This window comes from Rhinoderma darwinii, chromosome 4 (assembly GCF_050947455.1).
Source record: "Rhinoderma darwinii isolate aRhiDar2 chromosome 4, aRhiDar2.hap1, whole genome shotgun sequence".
Taxonomy (NCBI): domain Eukaryota; kingdom Metazoa; phylum Chordata; class Amphibia; order Anura; family Rhinodermatidae; genus Rhinoderma; species Rhinoderma darwinii.
In genome coordinates, this window is record NC_134690.1 from 35,233,994 (window position 1) to 35,254,155 (window position 20,162).

At 43.0% G+C, this 20,162-nt stretch overlaps 1 protein-coding gene across 1 annotated transcript; it reads left to right on the plus strand.

The window, feature by feature from the left end:
- Positions 1-1,102: 1,102 nt before the first annotated feature.
- LOC142760394 (low choriolytic enzyme-like) lies at positions 1,103-19,149 on the plus strand. Its single transcript, XM_075863579.1, has 8 exons — positions 1,103-1,265; positions 7,296-7,395; positions 16,302-16,419; positions 16,549-16,570; positions 17,328-17,393; positions 17,534-17,635; positions 17,774-17,891; positions 18,945-19,149. Exons 1-8 carry the CDS (start codon positions 1,103-1,105, stop codon positions 19,147-19,149), a joined length of 894 nt encoding a protein of 297 aa, XP_075719694.1.
- Positions 19,150-20,162: the final 1,013 nt, after the last annotated feature.

The window sequence follows — 20,162 nt, forward strand, 5'->3', positions numbered from 1 at the left end:
GGGCTTACAATCAAACAGTACACCGCACGACATGATACGCCCCATATCAGCTGATGTTCGGCCGTCCTAGTCGGTTACTACTAGCGCTCCTGTGGGAGACCCCAGAATATCACATGGACAGGTCCCCCGCTGAGTGGTGTACAAGACCACCAGAGGCGTTTGAACATCGCAGAAGTCAGGGTGGAGAGAGTTGGATTAGGAGAGAAGTCTCCGAACTGAGCTAGACGACACGCAATCTTTCATCCGGGAGATCGAGTACTGGTCTCCGGAACCACCAAGCGACACGTGGGGGTAAGCTGGAACCCCCGATGGAAAAGGAAACCATATGTGGTGATCAAATGCATTGATCCTGAACTCCCGGTGTATGAGGTACAACTAGAAGGAGATCGGGGTCAGAATAGAAACCTACACCGGAACCTGTTGCGACCCTGCACCTTTCCAATGTCCGACGTGATCTCATTGCCAGTACCAGAAGATCAGAGGGACTCATTACGGACTAATGCAGAGGGGAACTGGTGGCTGGTGATCACCTCAAACAACCCCAATTCATCTTGGGAACCGCTGCCAACAGAAGCATTGGAGTTGACCGGGTCCTTGGAGTCATCAACACCCAAAGAGAACTGCGGATTACGTTTTCCTCAGGGATGTAGCCGCAACAGACAACAAGCTTATTTGCAGGACTATGAGGTTTAAGTGCAGAGGGCTGCACTTCAGAACGAAGGGGGAAGTGTAAGGCTGGGTTCACACGAGCACATTAACGTCCGTAATGGACGGACGTATTTCGGCCGGAAGTCCCGTCCCGAACTCAGTGCAGGGAGCCGGGCTCCTAGCATCATAGCTATGTACGATGCTAGCAGTCCCTGCCTCTCTGCAGGACAACTGTCCCGTACTGTAATCATGTTTTCAGTACGGGACAGTAGTTCCACGGAGAGGCAGGGACTCCTAGCGTCGTACATAACTACGATGCTAGGAGCCCGGCTCCCTGCACTGAGTTCGGTCCGGGACTTCCGGCCGAAATACGTCCGTCCATTACGGACGTTAATGTGCTCGTGTGAACCCAGCCTAAGGGTGGTGAGGGGAGCAGCGAGTGGCTGTGGTGGAGATGGTTGAGAGAGAGGAAGCGAGGTCGGACAGTTGGCGGCAGAGCGGTGGAGACCAGCGAGATACAAGTGTGGAGATACCGGAGGCAGCAACCAGCCACATATTGGAGCAGCGCCAGACTCAGCAAGCTGGACCAGATGAGGAGACAGACCAGAGGGGTACAGGTACTGGATTCCTTCCCCCCCATTGGCACCTCCTGTCACCATAAGGACAGGGGATTGCAGATACCATGCTGTAGGCCTAAATTGCCCGTGCCTTCACCTATACACAGAACACGGAGTCGATTCTGAGCTACGGTCTCCAACTTTCCAGCCTGCCCGTTAGTATTGCACATGCCAGTGTCCCTGCGCTTATCTATGAGGAAGTATGTTGTCTGAAGTTAGAAGTTTTCCAAAGATTGTTTTGGACTGTTAACTATATCAAGTGTATGGAGTTTGGAGCAGACAGTAAATAAGCAGAGTGACATAAGTCAGTATCGGACTAGCACCAGGACTTTGAACAACTCATATCTGTCACCTGTGGCTGTTCGGTTGTGTCCTAGGCGTGCTGCTTAGCTTGGCCGCCGACTGAGAGCGGAAGAGGGTTGCCATGAAAGGTTGCGGATAGCTCCGCAAGGACCCGTGACAGTGCCCGAAGGCCGGTCGAGCTACTGACCCCCACGATGCAACCCATGGCCGAGAGTGTAATTCTTACCTGAGGGTATAGCTCCCAACGTGACTGTCAGAGGCATGCAGAAACCAAAGCTTGGTAATGTGGGGGTTAGGCGCGACATCTCTCAGGGGGATTCCAGCGGGCTCAACTTCCCCCAACCTTGGTGGTACTGTCTGCGCCGACCAGAATGAAAAGGACCTGTTCAATTCATTGTAGTAAATGGTTAAACCAGAAGCTGTATCATATCTGTTGTTCCGCACCGAGAGTCAAGCCACCTACACGCAATCTACAGGGGTTTGTGTGTGGCACAATCTACAGGGTTCTGTGTGGCACTATATACAAGGGAGGGGGGCTGTTAGGCACTATATACAAGTGAGGGTTCTATGTGGCACTATATACTAGGGAGGGGGGCTGGTGGCACTATATACAAGGGAGGGGGGCTGTGTGACACTATATACAGGGGGAGCTGTATGGCGCTATCTACAGGGGGGCTGTATGGCACTATTTACAAGGGGGAGGTTGGAGGCGCTATCTACAAGTGGGGTGTGACATTGTCTACAGAGGGGCCATATAGTACTGTCTACAGGGGGGCTGTATGGCACAATCTACAGGGGGGCTGTATGGCACAATCTACAGGGGGGCTGTATAGCACTGTCTACATGGGGCACTATGTATAAGGGGGCTGCCTATAAGGGGGGCTGTGACACCTAGGGGAGGGGGAGCCCTGTCAAAAGTTTGCTATGGGGCCCAGTCTTTCCTAGTTACGTCCCTGACACAAAGTTTTTGGGTCCGTTTTTTGAGCCAAAGCAAGAAGTGGATCCAAAAGGAAGGAAATGTGTAAAGAAAAGTCTGATGCATCTCCTTTCTTTTGTGTCCACTTCCGTGTTCGGTTCAAAACTCTGAGTCAAAAACTGCCACAAAACCTGCATCAAAACTGTGTATGATCCTGGCCTGATACGTGGTAAAACACACACGGTTTTACCTGGTGGCTTTTATTTGTGCGGCACACTACTGATGAAAGTCAACACATTAGAATACACCTTAAATGTTGCACTCGCTTCCGGAGTAAATTGAGAAATATTTTTGGCATGGACTTCAACCACTGGTGAGGTCCAGGCATCATCATGTTCTGGCTAGTGAGGACCTAGAAGAAAAAAGTTGAGAAGCCCTGCCCTAGAACTTATACAAACTGGGATTTCTAGAAGGTTATACCACCCTACGTGTCCAATACATAAATGCAAAAAAGCATTTACAAACCCCTTTAATCCCCGTACAAACCCCTTTAATCTGGCCAGAGGCGTAGCTAGGGGTTTAGCACAGGGGTGGGGGGGCATGTAACACGCAGGATCGAGCTGTTACCATCACATCTAAGGCTTCGTTCACATCTGCGTCAGGGTTCCGATCATGGGTTCCGTCAGACATTTCCATCAGGGGTACCCATGAACGGAAACTGAACGGAAGCGAGATGGTAGCCACAGCTTTCCGTTTTCATTACCATTGAATTCAATGGTAACTCTTCAGTTGCTAATGGTTTCCGTTTGTCTCCTACGGAAGCGTTACCATTGAAATCAATAGTAATGGAAACGGAAAGCTATGGTTTCGTTCAGCGTCTCTGTGTGTGTGTGTGTGTGTGTGTGTGTGTGTGTGTGTATCAGTGTGTTTGGTGCAAATTTCTTGATACATCCACTAGAAAACGGAGGGGGGACATACAACACCACCAACACACAATTCCAATGATACATTGTACAGTGTACCCCCACATACCGCCCCTCCCCATCCTGGAAGGAGTCGTGACATACAAATGGCACTGCCCTATGTATGAGAAGACTCACCCCCCTTGAATATGTAGTATGGTAAGAATGAAAACTATGGCCTACCCAGGCCCTATGCATCATGGAAACTGAATCCCTAGTCATATGTGTCTCCTGTAGTCCTATCACCCTCGACTCCTGTTTTCTAATAAAATCAAATACCGCCTGTCGTTTTCTGGCTTCCCGCAGGCCCCGTACATTCCAGGACAAACAATTAAGTGATCCCATCATCCCTCAACATATCACAACACCTCCTATCCTGTTCTCTTAATTTTACATATCCGACCGGCTGGGTCGTCTTTCCCTCCCTCCCCTCCCCCCCCTGCAACCTCCCCTCCCCCCCCTGCAACCTCCCCCGTAAACCTACCCCTTTCCAAGGGTTGGGGCAACAGAACGTATCTGCCATTACCCATAACAAACATCGGCAGGTCAACTCCGCCCACCATACATTCAACAATACCATAACTCGTTATGTGCTTTTCCCGCTTAACTGACCATCCCTCCCGCTGCCATTTTCTTACAAATAAACTACCATCCCTTCAGCATATCAATACCCCTCAATGTCCATAAACACATTCCTCCTCTTCCGGTCTTCCGCGGTCCCCGCAACCATGCCCTCCAACTCCAAGTCCAATCAAATGCCAAATCTTGCAATTTTCCCTACGACACCTGGTTCAGTCCCGCATCCCCAGCCTCCTTTTGTCAGCCGGTCTGTTCCGGATCAACGCCGTCCCTCTGCCGGTCTCAGCTGCCTTTCATGGCTATCCAACCATCTAACCGCTTCTCTCGGTGTCTCAAAAAAAGAAGTTGTTCCCAGCGCCACCACTCTCAAACGGGCAGGATACATCATGGAATATTGCACTTGTAATGCCCTTAGTCGTCTTTTTATATCCATAAACTGTGATCTTTTTCGTTGTACTTCCAAAGAGAAGTCCGGGAAGAAGGACACTTTCACCCCATTAAAGGAGATGTCTTGACGTTCTCTAGCTTTCCTCAGGATCTTGTCTCTATCTTTATAATGTAGAATCTTTATCAGCACCGGTCTCGGCGGCCTTCCCGGAGGGCCAGGTCTGGTCGGCACCCTGTGCGCTCTCTCCACCGCAAATAAAGGGGTCAATTCCTCTCTACCAAATGTGTCTATCAGCCACTTTTCAAAGAAGTCATCCGGATTCGTTCCCTCCACTCTTTCCGGAACCCCCACAAGGCGCACGTTATTTCGTCTCAGCCGATTTTCCATATCGTCTGTCTTAGCCATCAATGTCGCCACTGCCTGCGAATGTGCCTATACATCCTGCTTTATGTGAGGAATCGCATCCTCCATGTCTGAGACTCTCCCTTCCACGGCAGTGGTGCGTTCCGCAACTTTCTGCAAATCATTCCTGAGCAGCAAAATGTCCTCCTTCAATCCACCCATCTGACTTGCTAAGGTATTAAGGACCATAGAATTCTGCTTCACCGCTGCCAAAATGTCCTTTAGGGAGGGTTCCTCCTTCCTTACTCCACTTTTCCCTCCAGCACCTGGCTGATCCTGCATGGCGCCACTCATCTCCTCCTCCTCCTCCTCCTCCTCACTTCTCATGTCCCCCGCCAAAGGAGAATACCTGGATCCATATGATGAGCTTCCAGCTGCCTGATCTCCAGCCGACTTTCGCTGCTGTGCAGCCGCCCCCCCTGCTCTCGGCGTGCGGGCGAACCTCTCCAGCTTCTCCACCACTTCCTGCCGGAGGCCTCTATTGCGGCCTTCCTTCTCCTCGGCGCCATCTTGAGCGCGGGACCCGGGACTCGCTGGCGGCGACTTCTGCTTCTTAGAGCGCGTCATTATGGCCGGGTATTCGTGCTCCTCCACCTCCAGACTCTGGTAAGCCCCTGGGGAAGCTATTGTCCCCGAGTTTTACGGGATATATGGACCTTAAAGGATGATTACAGCAGGAGCTCCGGTCACACACGTCCTCTCACATTCACCTCTAGGCCACGCCCCCGTGTTTGGTGCAAATTTCTAATTCGATTTTGCTAAAAATTATTTTTACTTTTGTAAAAAAAAAAAAAATAGTGTACATAGACTTCAATCATTTCTCTGACATCTGACAGCGGAGTTTGAATTATAAAGAGTTGTAGACCTCTGTATATACCAACCATTATCCCTGTTACTGTATATACCAGCCATTATCCCTGTATATACCAACCATCATCCCTGTTAATGTATATACCAGCCATCATCCCTGTATATAACCCCTCCATCATCCCTATATACAGGGATGATGGTTGGTATATACAGGGATGATGGAGATTATATATAGGGATGATGGAGGTTATATACAGGGATGATCGCTGGTATACACAGGGATGGTGGAGGTTATATACAGGGATGATGGTTGGTATATACAGGGATGATTAATGGAGGTTATATACAGGGATGATGGCTGGTATATACAGGAATGATGGGGGTTATACACAGGGATGATGGAGGTTATATACAGGGATGATGGGGGTTATATGCAGGAATAATGGCTGGTATATACAGGGATGATGGGGTTATATACAGGGATGATGCCTGGTCCAGCCATCATCACTATATAACTCCCATCATCCTTGTATATAACCCCATCATCCCTGTATATAACCCCCATCATCTCTGTATATACCAGCCTGGCTGGTATATACAGTGATGATGGGGGTTATATACAGGAATGATAGTTGTTATACACAGGGATGATAGGGGTAATATACAGGGATGATGGGTAGTCCAGCCATCCCTGTATTAATCATGTATTAACCCCCATGTTCGCTATATATACCACCTATTATCCCTGTGTAACCCTAACTAAATAACTGTATCGATCAGGGAGGGGTGCTTACTCACCCTCTCCTCACGCAGGCTTCTTCTGCTCCTAATGGGCAGAGTCAGACGTGTGCTCTAGCAGACGTGCCTAGCATGCGGCACGTCTGCTAATACTGTAGCGTGAAGAGAGAGAGAGCAAAAAACACACGGCGCCACCTTGTGCAGGTCAATATGTTAGGTGGGTGAAGCAAGGGGGCAATTACCATGCTCACCTAGGTAGGATGTTTAAAGCGTAAGGGTAGATCCACATATGCTGCTGCCAGATCCGGATCAGTTCCCAGAAGGGACCGCTTGATTAACGGAGAAAGGAGGAGAAAAAAATGGATCGTCTGGAGGCGCTGCTGCGTGGCGAAATTTGTAGAAATGACGGTAAAGTCCAGATATAATAAAATCGTTTATTTCAATATGTGGCTACGCGTTTCAATGCTGAACGAGCGTCTTCCTCAGGCCATGTACACATTGTGCTTCTGACACTTTATATAACATAGTGAGTTCAAATTAACAGGAGTGAAAAACCGCCAAATCTGCCGAGGTCAGAGTGCGACCGTGATGTCACACCCGGTTTTTTCAACAAAAGGGCAGTTAAAACAGAAATGAACCATTATAAAAATAAATACTTTCTTTTGTTTACAAAACATAGACACTTGATGATAGGGATACAGTGGGATAGTGCCTGAATTGTATAAATTACAGAAATAACCTAAAAGTAGTGGTCTTTAAAAGCCGGGAGTGTGTTCTCATCTGCAATGCATTAAAACAGGTGTATTAAAACCAGTAAAACAAGCTCTGAATTGACAATTTTATATTTTTATATAAATGATTAGTGAAACTTTCAATATTGTTGATAAGTTTAGCGTGAAGTAACTTTGTAATGAAAGTAGTTGTGTTGCTAGGTTACACTGAGAACGCTGAGACGCGTCTCCGTGGCCGGGACAACCAAGGAAAGTCAAGACATCAGGGGGAACAAGACATGATGGGCCAAACGGAACATAGGTAAGTTGATGAAGAAGTAAGAATACTTCTATGTGTATTTATTTGGCATATATAAGATAATGAATGGTAATGGCATAGTGACAAACTTTTTAGTTATCACATCAAATGGTTTACATCGATATTGATATAAGATAGTAGGTATGCCTGAAGGAGTACCCATTAGGGATAATTATATTCTTATTTTATTATTATATATTATTTTAATTTCACTGTTATGAACATGTTAGCAATGGCTTTTGTTGATCACGTTGCCTGAAATTAAGATATATTAATCTAATGTGGACTCAGAGATGTCATTAAGACCCCCTGGGTGTAGTGTTTGTAGTCTGAATATCCAATAATTTTCCCTCTGTTTGAGTTTGTTGAACCTATTGGGGACATCTAGATGGATGTCCTCAATTGGTGTAATGTTGATTTGGTTGAACTGGCAATTGTGTACCTGGGAGAAATGACGGGACAAGCTGTGTTTTAGAAAGCCCGTGTTCACATTAAATCGATGTTTGTTCAATCTGGATGGCAGACATTGTGTGGTTCTCCCTATATATTGTAAATGGCAGGTACATTCCATTAGGTAAATTACGTAGGAACTACTGCAATTGAGGAATGACTTAATAGTAAATAATTCTTTTGTGACGGTGGATGTGTATGTATATTTCTTGTGAGTGATGCTGTTACAACATAGACACCGTGAGTGACCACATTTAAAAGAGCCATTTAATGTGGACAAAAAGTTTGTTTGCGGCATTTTCGGTTTCCGAACCCTGCTAGGGGCTAGGATGTTTTTCAAAGTCAGAGACCGTCTGAATGTGATGCTTGGTTGAGCCGGTATCACATCCTTCAGATAGGGGTCATGTTTTATAATATGCCAATGTTTGTGCAGGATGGCCCTGACTGCTTTGTTCCCTTGATTGAAAGTAGTGATAAAATTCGTATTGTATTTATTGGATTCTAATTTTTTATGTGTTGGATTTATACAGAAGTTTTGGGACAACTCTGAGGCTTTACGACGTGCACCTTTGATGAGGTTCAAAAGGAAATTCTTCTCCTTGAACCTTTAAGAATTTAAGAATTTCCCTTTGAACCTCATCAAAGGTGCACGTCGTAAAGCCTCAGAGTTGTCCCAAAACTTCTGTATAAATCCAACACATAAAAAATTAGAATCCAATAAATACAATACGAATTTTATCACTACTTTCAATCAAGGGAACAAAGCAGTCAGGGCCATCCTGCACAAACATTGGCATATTATAAAACATGACCCCTATCTGAAGGATGTGATACCGGCTCAACCAAGCGTTCTCAGTGTAACCTAGCAACACAACTACTTTCATTACAAAGTTACTTCACGCTAAACTTATCAACAATATTGAAAGTTTAACTAATCTTTTATATAAAAATATAAAATTGTCAATTCAGAGCTTGTTTTACTGGTTTTAATACACCTGTTTTAATGCATTGCAGATGAGAACACACTCCCGGCTTTTAAAGACCACTACTTTTAGGTTATTTCTGTAATTTATACAATTCAGGCACTATCCCACTGTATCCCAATCATCAAGTGTCTATGTTTTGTAAACAAAAGGAAGTATTTATTTTTATAATGGTTCATCTGTTTTAACTGCCCTTTAGTTGAAAAAAACCGGGTGTGACGTCACGGTCGCACTCTGACCTCGGCAGATTTGGCGGTTTTTCACTCCTGTTAATTTGAACTCACTATGTTATATAAAGTGTCAGAAGCACAATGTGTACATGGCCTGAAGAAGACGCTCGTTCAGCGTTGAAACGCGTAGCCACATATTGAAATAAACGATTTTATTATATCTGGACTTTACCGTCATTTCTACAAATTTTGCCACGCAGCAGCGCCTCCAGACGATCCATTTTTTTCCCCTCCTTTCTCCGTTAATACTGTAGCGTGGCCTTGCCGATCATGGTGCCCCCACCGCTAGCTACGCCACTGAATCTGGCTAAAGGTGAGGACAGGACAAGGCAAAGTCCAGATCTCAACCTTATTGGTCTTAAGAAAGCTTTGCATAAACTAAGGGTCCTTTTACATGGCCCGACGTGGGCCATGTAAACGAGCACCGATGAACGAGACAGCTCCTTGATTGGCGCTCGTTTGCTCCTTTCACAAGGAGATATGTATGGGGACGAATGCTTGTTACACAGGGCAAAGATCGGGAACCAGCGTTCTATGACCGCTCTTTTTCCCGATAATTGGCCAGTGTAAAAGGGCCTGAATACCCTCAAACAGCAATGAACTGAAGCAATGTTGTAAAGTAGAGTGGGAAAAAAAATCTCTTAAATGATGTGCGAGACTAAAAAATGTATACAGAAGACATTTCCTTCAAGTTATTGTTACTAAAAGTGGTTCTACACGTTACTGAATTATAGGGTTTGGAAAAAATAACGACATTGTATATGTGTGTGTGTGTATGTGTGCAGGCGCACAGGATGTGTTTCTTTCTTGCACTAGAAATATGCCCTGCAGGTCACGTTACACCTGCAGGTGGAGAAGGTCAGAAGCCGTTAGAATCGTTACAGTAGCCCTTCAAAAATAATTGTTCTTTGTGTGTCAATGATACAAAAGAATTTAACATCCCATTCACAGCAAGATCTCAAACTATCCCCAGGACAAACATGAACACAACTGACCAGTACTTGTCACCTCTTCCACCACCCAAGACGGTAATTTGACAAAAATAATGAGACCATTTACTGTACTGTTACTTTCTTCATGAAACCGGCTATTCACTATAATCTTCAATTCCGTTTCACTCTAAAGTCCTGTTTACTCAAAGATCTTCATAATAATCACATAGCACTAAACACAAAGCGAAATAAACCTGAATTTTCGGCTGTAACTATTCTGTCAGACCTCCTTAATATCCCTAATGCATAATGCATTGACCATGATAAACAGTAGCCTGCAGGTGACACATACTGCTCCCCACTAAAGGGTCCTAAGATTAAGACTAGGGTTATAGGTAGACATGTGGGACCAAAATTCAACGTATGTAGTGAGTAAAACAACAGTAACAAAACTTAAAGGGGTTATGTGGGGACCAAAAATTATTAGCAGTGTACTCTCTGCAGTATGTGAGTACACTCACTAATATACATCATGGTCCCCCTTTACGCTGATTCTGAGATTTACATATATTTTTAAAGTGCTGCCTGGGGACCGGAAGCTTAGTTGCACAATCTTCTTTGATGACAATACGAATTAGTCATGTGACCGGCCCCGCTGTACTCCATGTAATCGATGTACTACTGCTACTGCTTATACATAGGCAAATCTCCTATGTGTCCTGCGTCCTGACAACATAATCACCTCTTCTCGTTTCTGCTGTCCTCTTATCTACCAGATGCCACTGCACCAGATGACATTCAGATGAAATTCAGATAAATTTTATCCGAACCCGCCAATGTCTGCAGGATTGGCTGACTATCCAATGTGTATAGGGGTCTCCAATATCTGCCGTCGTGGAAAGAAGTATTGGGCATGTTGGATTTCAACATGTCCAGTTTTTTGCTCCCGTGGGAAATAAGCCACTGCAAGAGAGATTTTGGTAGTGGATTATTCCCCTCTATCCATTGAAGAGTCTTATTTGATGACGATAGGACTCTTCGGCTCGCTGTACTCTATGTACTTGATGTACTACTGCTACTGCTTATACATAGAGTACAGTGGGGCCAGTCACATGACAAAGATGACATTCAGATGACATTCAGATGAATTTTATCTGAACCCGCCAATGTCTGCAGATTTGGCTGACTACCCGATGTGTATGGGGGTCTCCAACATCTGCTGTCGTGGAACGAAGGATTGGGCATGATGGAGATCAACATGTCCAATTTTTTGTTCTAGTGGGAAATAAGCGGCTGCAAGAGGGATTTTGGCAGCGGATTATTCCCCTCTCACCATTGAAGATAGGGAAAGCCAAGCTGAACAAGCAAGCTTATGGTTGAGTCGGGAAACCAGTGATTTAAAGTATGTACGCCCAACTTTACGGTTTCAGTGACTAATACTGCTCTGCTATGAGAATTACAGCAATCACAAAATGACTTGATTCTGAAATACAAGAACTAAAAACGATAAAGAAAAACGTTAAAAAAACACACAAAACAAAGCGGGCAAAACTCCATATATTGTAGTATCAAAGCCAGGTCCAAAATAAGACACGTGACCAGAGACCAGCACTAATGTAAGACATAGATACACACTAGTCCAACCCAGCAAGAAAATCAATTATGGCAAAGAATACAATGCAACAAATGCTACATAAATATACATATATAAAGTGCCATGTGCAATATACAATACCAACTGTGGCTACTTATGATCTCAAGATGGGAAAGCCTGGACAAGGTAAACCAGCTGAATGGGCACTAAGTGTAAAGCTGGCCTCAATCCCTTCCCCACGCGTATAGCCGGAGGGACCCGGCTTCCTCAGGGGTCTGTTAAAAACAGTGGCTGAATCAAGAATTTTTATATAGATAGCTGCGTGTGTAGTCAATATATACGCTGCAATAATTGATAGCTATGTACCATTATGGCGCCATGGGTAAGTCAACATGTGTCCCAAGTACCAGCGTCTGCAGTCCTATATTGCGTCTGTCTATGCACACGTGTGCCACAAGTGCATCGGCATCCACTGATTGGGTCTAGAATAGATGCGACCAGTGGATTGCTCATGCGGGGCTGGACATGTGTTATATCTAAATTCCTGGACTCCCGTGATCTGCATTAAAATCGAGCTTGAGGAACGCTATTGAGCCAAAACATTGCGCGACCGGATTCAAGATTTTGCATCAAGGCGTGAGTAATGTCTATTACTTTGTTGGTGGATATATCTGTTCTTTGTCTAAAAAATATATGTACGTATACTTTGGAGACAAGATGTTTCAAACTAATTAAGGAAATGTTGGGTATATTTCCATGTATTTTTTTTGTGTTCAAGAAGGCAACCATTATACTATCATACATAATTGCTGTTTTATTGTCACTTTGCCTTCCAAAAATTTGAATAAAAAGTGATAAAAAATTTGCATGTATCGAAAAACTATATCAATAAAAACAATAGCTCGTCTCGCAAAAAACAAGCACTCATACAGATCCCTCGACAAAAAAATTAGAAAGTTAGGGTTCTCAAAACATGGTGACAGAAAAAAGACATAATTTTTTACAAAAGTAATTTTATTGTGCAAAAAGTTATAAAAAAGCGCTATGAATTTGGTATCGCCGGAATCATACTCACCCGCAGAATAAAGTTAACATGTCATTTATAACGCACGGTGAATGCTGCATAAAAGGAAACCTAGAAAACGATGCCAGAATTGCTGTTTCTTGGTCTCCTTGCCTCCCAAATAATAGGACAAAATGTGATCAAAAAGTCGCATGTACCTCAAAATGGTAATAATAAAAACTACAGCTCATCCTACAAAAAAACAGCCCTGATACCATTACGTCTATATATAAAAAAAAATGTTATGGCTCCAATAAGTCAGGAAAGAAGAAATATGCATGTGTGCAGGCCCGGGGGGAACATTTCTTCTGTTTCAATAGGCGATTATTAAGACCCTAATATTATGGAACCAGAAAAGGGAGGGCCCAAACATATCTGCTTGAAGCGAGGGTGCCTGTATTATACCAGGACAACACTTCCCCAGCAAAATTCCCCAAACTGCAAATGTGCAGAGTGTGGACCAAATAGGGGATAAGAAAGGACATTTATCAGTGCGACACCGGCCTGTGCAGAAAGGATTGCTCCACAGCGTAACACACATCTATGGATTATTTTATTGTTTTTTTTACCCCATTATTCTACCACCTGACTATGCCCCTGATGTACTCTGCCCAGCATACATGTACCCCCTACATTATAAACTGAAATGTCAGTAAAACTCCAAATAAAACTACTACCAAGCAAAATCCACGCTCCAAAAGCAAAATAGCGCTCCCTCTATTCTGAGCCCTACATCCACATATATGGCATCACCATATCCAGAGAACCGTTTTAACAATTTTTGTAGTGAGTGTCTCCAGTGGCACAACAAGTTTGCCACTGAAATATCACATCTGGGGAAAAATTTCAATTTTTACTTTGCACCATCCTCAGGGCAATAATTTATGGAAAAGACCTGTGGGGTGAAAATGCTCACTACACCCCTTAATAAATGCTTTTAGGGGTGTAGTTTCCAAAATTGAGTCACTTTTCAGGGGTTTATTTTCTTATTTCACATCAGTCCTGCAGATGTGAACCAATACTTTGTAAATCGCCAAATTAGGCCTCAATTTTGCATGGTACTCTTTCACTCCTGAAACCTGTTGATCGTCCAGGTAAAAGATTAGGGCCACATGTAGGGTGTTTCTAAAACCAGGAAACTCTGCATATTAATTAGAGAGCTGCGTTTTCATGGTAACACATGCTGGACACAACATATTGGACACTGAAATGGCAAATCCATGGTAAAATTGCCATTTTCACTCTGCAACATCGAGTGCACACTAATTTCTGGAAAACACCTGTGGGGTTAACATGCTCAGTCCACTACCAGGTGAATACCTTGAGGGGTGTAGTTTCCAAAATGAGGTAACTATTGGGGGATTTCCACTGTTTTGGTCCCACAGGAGCTTTGCAAATGCGACACAGCACCCAAAAACGATTCTAGCAAATGGTGCTCCTTCCCTTCTGAGCACTGCCGTGTGCTGAAACCGCAGTTTATGACCAAATATAGGGTATTTACGAATTCTGGAGAAGTTTCTTTCCAAATGTCGGGGTTCTATTTCTCCTTTATTTGTGGAGAAAATAAAAAATTTTGAGCTAAAGCTACATCTTATTGATAAAAAATTCATTTTTATTTTCACTGTCCAATTCTAATAAAATCTATGAAACGCCTGTGGGGCCAAAATGCTCACTACACCCCTAGATGAATTCCTCAAGGGGTGTAGTTTCCCAAGTGGAGTCACTTTTGGGGAGTTTCCACTGTACTGGTATCTTATGGGCTTTGCAAAAGCGACATGGTACCGAGAAACCAATCCTGCACTCCAATCTTTCTGAGCCCTGCGATGTGCCCAAACAGCAATTTATTACCAAATATGCGGTATTTCCGTACTCTGGAGAAGTTGCTTTACAAATGTTGGAGGGCTTTTTCTCCTTTATTCCTTATGGAAATATTTTTTTATAGCTACAGTACAACAACATCTTATTGGAAAAAAATAAAACTTTTCATTTTCACGTCCAAATTCTAATAAAATCTATGAAACACCTGTGGAGTCAAAATGCTCACTACACCCCTAGATGAATTCCTTGTGGCATCTAGTTGCCAAAATAGGGTATTTTTGGGGGTGTTTCCTTTGTTTTGGCTCCACAAGACCCATTCTAACCTGACATAGTGCCTAAAATTTAATCCAAGGGTATATTCACACGCTTACTAAAAAACGTCTCAAAATACAGAGCTGTTTTCAAGGGAAAAAGCAGTATTTTTAGCACCTCGCGTTTTTTGCTGCATTTTTTAGGCCGTTTTTGGAGCTGTTTGTCTATAGAGTCAATGACCGTTTTCGCATTGAAATCAATGAGCAGATGTTTGAAGGCATTCTGCTTCCGATTTTCCAGCCGTTTTTCTGGACGTTTACGCCCCGAAAAAATGGTTAAATGGTTAAAATAGCCCGTTTGAACATACCCCAATAAAAAGAATGCCCCAAAATCCACTAGGTACTCCTTTGCTTTTGAGGCCTGTTTTTCGGTCCATTAGGACACTAGGACATGTGAGTTATTTATAAAAACTGCAGAATCTGGGCAATTAATATTAATTAGTGTTTCTCTGATAAAACCTTCTGTGTTACAGAAAAAATTGATTAAAATGGAATTTCTGCAAAATAGATGAAATTTGTAAATTTGACCTCCACTTTGCTTTAATTCGTAAAAAGTTTAAAGGGTTAAGAAACTTTCTAAATGCTGTTTTGAATACTTTGAGGGGAGCAGTTTTAAAATGGGGTGATTTATGGGGGCTTTCTAATATATAGTCCCCTCAAAGCCACTTCAGAACTGAACTAGTCCCTAGAAAAATAGGCTTTTGACATTTTCTAAAAAATGTGGGAAATTTCTGTTAAACTTATAAGCCTTGTAACGTCCTAGGAAAATAAAAGGATGTTAAAAAAACGATGCAAACATAAAGTAGACGTATTAAAAATGTTAAGTAGTAACTATTATGTGTGGTATTACTGCATGTCTTACAAGCAGATACATTGAAATTTCGAAAAGTGCTAATATTTGCAAATTTTCTCTTAATATTGGTGTTTTTCCACAAGTTCCAAAGTTATTACCACATAAAGTGAAACATGTCAGATTTGAAAAATGAGGCTCTGTCAGGAAGGTCAAAAGTGGCTGCAGCGGGAAGGGGTTAATAAATTTTGTGTTGTTACATCTCACAAAACAGAAAATTTTTCAATTGTAATTTTTTTTAAAAACGTTCCCATGTGCAGATATTTTTGTTACATACATGGTTTGGTGCCCCCTGGTGTTCTTTTGATTTCTTCTCTCCACCTAATGTGTGGACTCAGTAGCACTGCCTGGATCTTCTTGTACACAGGTCACGGATTAATTCCTGCATTTGTGCAGGCCAGTTCATTAGAATCGGCGTGCTGGATTTATTTTTATGGCAAGATTGGAGCAAAATTTTTTGGTTAAGAATTAATTTAATCCTAACAAGATATCTGTGAATATACGGTACCAATTATCCGGATAATGATATTATTCTTCATTGTGTGTATGTAAATCCAGCCTATATGTGGGTGGACCCTATCACATTACAATCCTTCCTTGGGGGGGGTCACTCCATCTTTATGATCACATGCCCGTGTGATGATTGGCTGTTTCATCCCCGATTTTGGGTTTAAATAGAGTCTATGATGCACATGTACTAGCAGAAGAGAGAAACTTGACACACAAGATAATGGCACTTAGTATCATGTTGCTGTGGTTAGTTGGCTGTTTACTCATTCAGGCGACACCAATAAATGTAAGTAAGGATGCTTCAGTCTCTGAACTGTAACTGTATCCCTGCTTCTCTTACAAGGAGAGGTAGATAGACCTGTATTTAGTACTTTTCTCATTCTCCCAATATAAACATGTCTCTATTTTCTCATAGAAAACAAAAGATGCTGGAAAAAGTAAGTTAAGATTTTTCTATCTATCTATCTAACCTTATTTCCATTTTTCTTCTCCCAATTAACTCTGCTAATTTTCCTTCTTTCCCTCATGCTTTTTGTTATGGTTTCCATAGTCAGTAATAAAACAGTTACTAGTAATTCAGTTCACCTATCCAATTGCCACTTTAAAGTTGCTCCATCCTCACTTGTACTAACTCTGCCAATACAAATGTATAAAAATGACAAAAATCTTAAGCTTTCTCTGCTTCTTCCTGACTCTAAAAACACATAGAAGAGTACTCACTGTATTATCAAATGGAAAACATACTTTATTTTGTCAGTATTCAACATGTTCAATAGAGGCTAGTCTGCTTTTGGCACAGATTTTTTTGTTTCTACAGATGGTTATTATGTATCACGAAAATTGTTGCCTATGTGAATTATAATGATCTTGCATGGTAGATGTTATCCGTACAGTGAGAGAACAATTGCATCTTGAGCATTGTTTTGCTGAAATTGTGAGGCTAGGATGGGAAATATCATTATTGTGCTGGTGTTTCTTATTTCTAATCCAACATTGATGCCCCTATTTGCATTGTTCAAATTATGTTCTTGCAGAGGCGTTACTTGAATCTCCTGAAATTTAAGTAAACACAATTCTCCCCAAAAATCACCATAAGAGAACTCTAGTGAACGCAGTGTTTTGCTAAGGGTAAAAATGTTCTAACATTTGTGCTGCTACTTTGGTATTACATTTTAATTTCTTTTTTTTTTTTAGCAATTGCCCCTTATCCTTACGCTGACAGCAGAGCAATGTTTGAAATAATTAAGGAAGCAAACAAAGGTGAGATGTGTGTAATATTTGCTAATGAAATTACTGCATTGTATTGATAAACAAAACTTTTTGGGGCAATTTTTTATTTTTTTTCATCATTGTGAAAATCTGTCAATATAGATCTAACTATTTGTCCTTTCTCATCGCAGACATCGCTGTCTTCCTTGTGGGTGGTGACATTAACGTTAAACACTCACGTAGTGCCAAAGTATGTCCTGGGTGCCAATGGAAAAAAATCAGCAAATGGAATGGTAATAGTTCCGTTTGTCGTGTCCCCTGATTATTGTAAGTTATCCCTATTATAGATCTGACCTGAGATACTTGTGTCTAGAGATGAAGTTTGTCAATATTTGAAACCTAAAAACATAACTCTGTTCTTCTGTTTCCAGCTAGTTTCGAAATATCAATGTTCGATACGCTCATGAAGGAATTTGAGATTATGACCTGTGTACAGTTTGTCAATAGAAGCAATGAACAAGACTATATCAGTATAGAGACTGGAGGAGGGTATGGAAATCTATCATTTAAGCTTAACTATAACAGTGTCCACAAAAATGAATCCATGAAGAATGAAAATCAGAGGGGTTGTCTCATCACAAACAACCTCTTTAATATTATAGCCATGAGTCCAGCTACCGAGGCACCCAACAGCGCTCTTGGCTTTTTTTGTAACTCCCAGTGCGCAGCCAACACTCCATTCACTTCTATGGGGAGTGTGGTCGTCCTGAACTGGAGTCATGGATTCACAGATCTCTCGATGGGTGAGGGCCCCAGAGTTGGGACCCTTACCTCTCAAGCATTTATGATGGGAATACCCCTTAAATTATAGTATAAGTACTCTATTAGTTTTGCAAATGTATAAAAAAATTTAGATTTTCCATTCTTCACTATTTTCAAGCTTTTTGCAGTCAGTAAATAGCAAAATTCTTCTTTCTCGCAGCTGGGAATTTGCTACAGTGGTATGTAATCTAGGCTATCCTCTGTAAGCCTAACAGTCAAGGCTACCTACACTGATACATTGGAGCGAGCTAGACCAGAGAGTATTGTCTACACTGGATATAAGTGTAGTAAACTCCCAGTGTGAGAAGGTTCTGGTCTTTACAGGTTTTTAATCTCTAAATGTATGTTTTCATTCACTGACAGCAAAATAAGGGCTTGGAAATGGTGAGGAAATAAAATGCCATGTATGTTCAAAAAAATGGAAGAACTTTTTATTGTAAATGGATTTTATGGGAATATACTTTGATAGCCTATCCTTAATATAGGCAACCATTGTGTGATCAGTGGGGATTTGACCCAGGGACCCCCCCACCCCCACTGATCATGTGCATGGATGTGCTGCTGTGCCTGTAGAGATGCAGCATCTTCTTCTGCTGATTATTGGGGTTTCCGGGGTATGGACCTCCACTCATCACACATTGATATCCTGACCTAAGGATAGGCTATCAATGTACATTTCCAGAAATCTCTTTAAGCTTTATGTACAAAAAAAACAGAAACCCCCTTTAATGTGGACTGTTCATGTACTAATATGGTACTTGATGCTGTTATGTTTTTCAGGTGTTGGTCGTATGTTGGGAAGGTTGGAGGTAGACAGATATTGAGCCTTGATATGCCTTCCTGTATAAAATACACTCTGGTACCACATGAATTCATGCACGCGCTGGGCTTCTTCCATGAGCATACCAGGCCTGACCGGGACCAGTATATCGATGTCTTATGGCAAAATATTGCCCCAAGTGAGCACCTATATTCAGGGGCGTAGCTAAAGGCTCATGGGCCCGGGTGCAAGAATTCAGCTTGGGCCCCCCTACCACTCCCCAACACCCCCATCATCATTATCATCAGACCCCTGTGCATGCCTATGCCCAGACGCTTTGCACAACAGCCCCCATAGTATAATGCCCCCACACAGTATAATGCTCCCATAGCTGCCCCCACACAGTATAATGCTCCCATAGCTGCCCCCACACAGTATAATGCCCCCCATAAACGCCCCATACGGTATAATGCTCCCCATATCAGCCCCCATACAGTATAATTCCCCCATATCATCCCCCATTCAGTATAATGCCCCCATCTTATCAGCCCCCATGCCATATCTGCCCCCCATGCAGTATAATGCCCCCCATGCAGTATAATGCCCCCCATGCAGTATAATTCCCCCATATCAGCCCCCATACAGTATAATTCCCCCATATCATCCCCCATTCAGTATAATGCCCCCATCTTATCAGCCCCCATGCCATATCTGCCCCCCATGCCGTATAATGCCCCCCATGCAGTATAATTCCCCCATATCAGCCCCCATGCAATATAATGCCCCCCATCTTATCAGCCCTCATGCCTTATCAGCCCCCCATGCAGTATAATGACCCCGCAATATCAGACCCTATACAATATAATGCCCCCATATGTGCATAATAAAAAAATAAAAAAATTAAATACCTATCCCCGTTCCCACGTCGGGTGGAGGATCCTTCGCCTCCTCCGGTCTGTGCTATGAGTGACTCAGCGCAGACAGGCGCGATGATGTCGCTACATCCCGCCTGCCTGCGTCGAGCCGCTCAGGGCACAGTGAATGCTGGATAAAGGAGATGTCAGCTCCTTGCTCCAGGATTGAATGGAACCGGGACCTCGGTGAGTGACTCGCGACCCCCCGGAGGTCTTCACACGAACCCCCAGGGGGACGCGACCCACAGTGTAGGGATGTCACGATACCAAAATTTGGACTTTGATACCGATACTTCGTTTACAGTAATAAAAAAAAAAGTTATT

What these genes read in the sequence shown, in the direction of transcription:
- LOC142760394 (XM_075863579.1), top strand. Translation starts at nt 1,103, where the DNA reads ATGGTTGAGAGAGAGGAAGCGAGGTCGGACAGTTGGCGGCAGAGCGGT. An exon ending in AATTAAGGAAGCAAACAAAG is followed by an intron (nt 17,394 to 17,533) that starts GTGAGATGTGTG and finishes TTCTCATCGCAG; the next exon opens with ACATCGCTGTCTTCCTTGTG. An exon ending in AAAAATCAGCAAATGGAATG is followed by an intron (nt 17,636 to 17,773) that starts GTAATAGTTCCG and finishes TTCTGTTTCCAG; the next exon opens with CTAGTTTCGAAATATCAATG.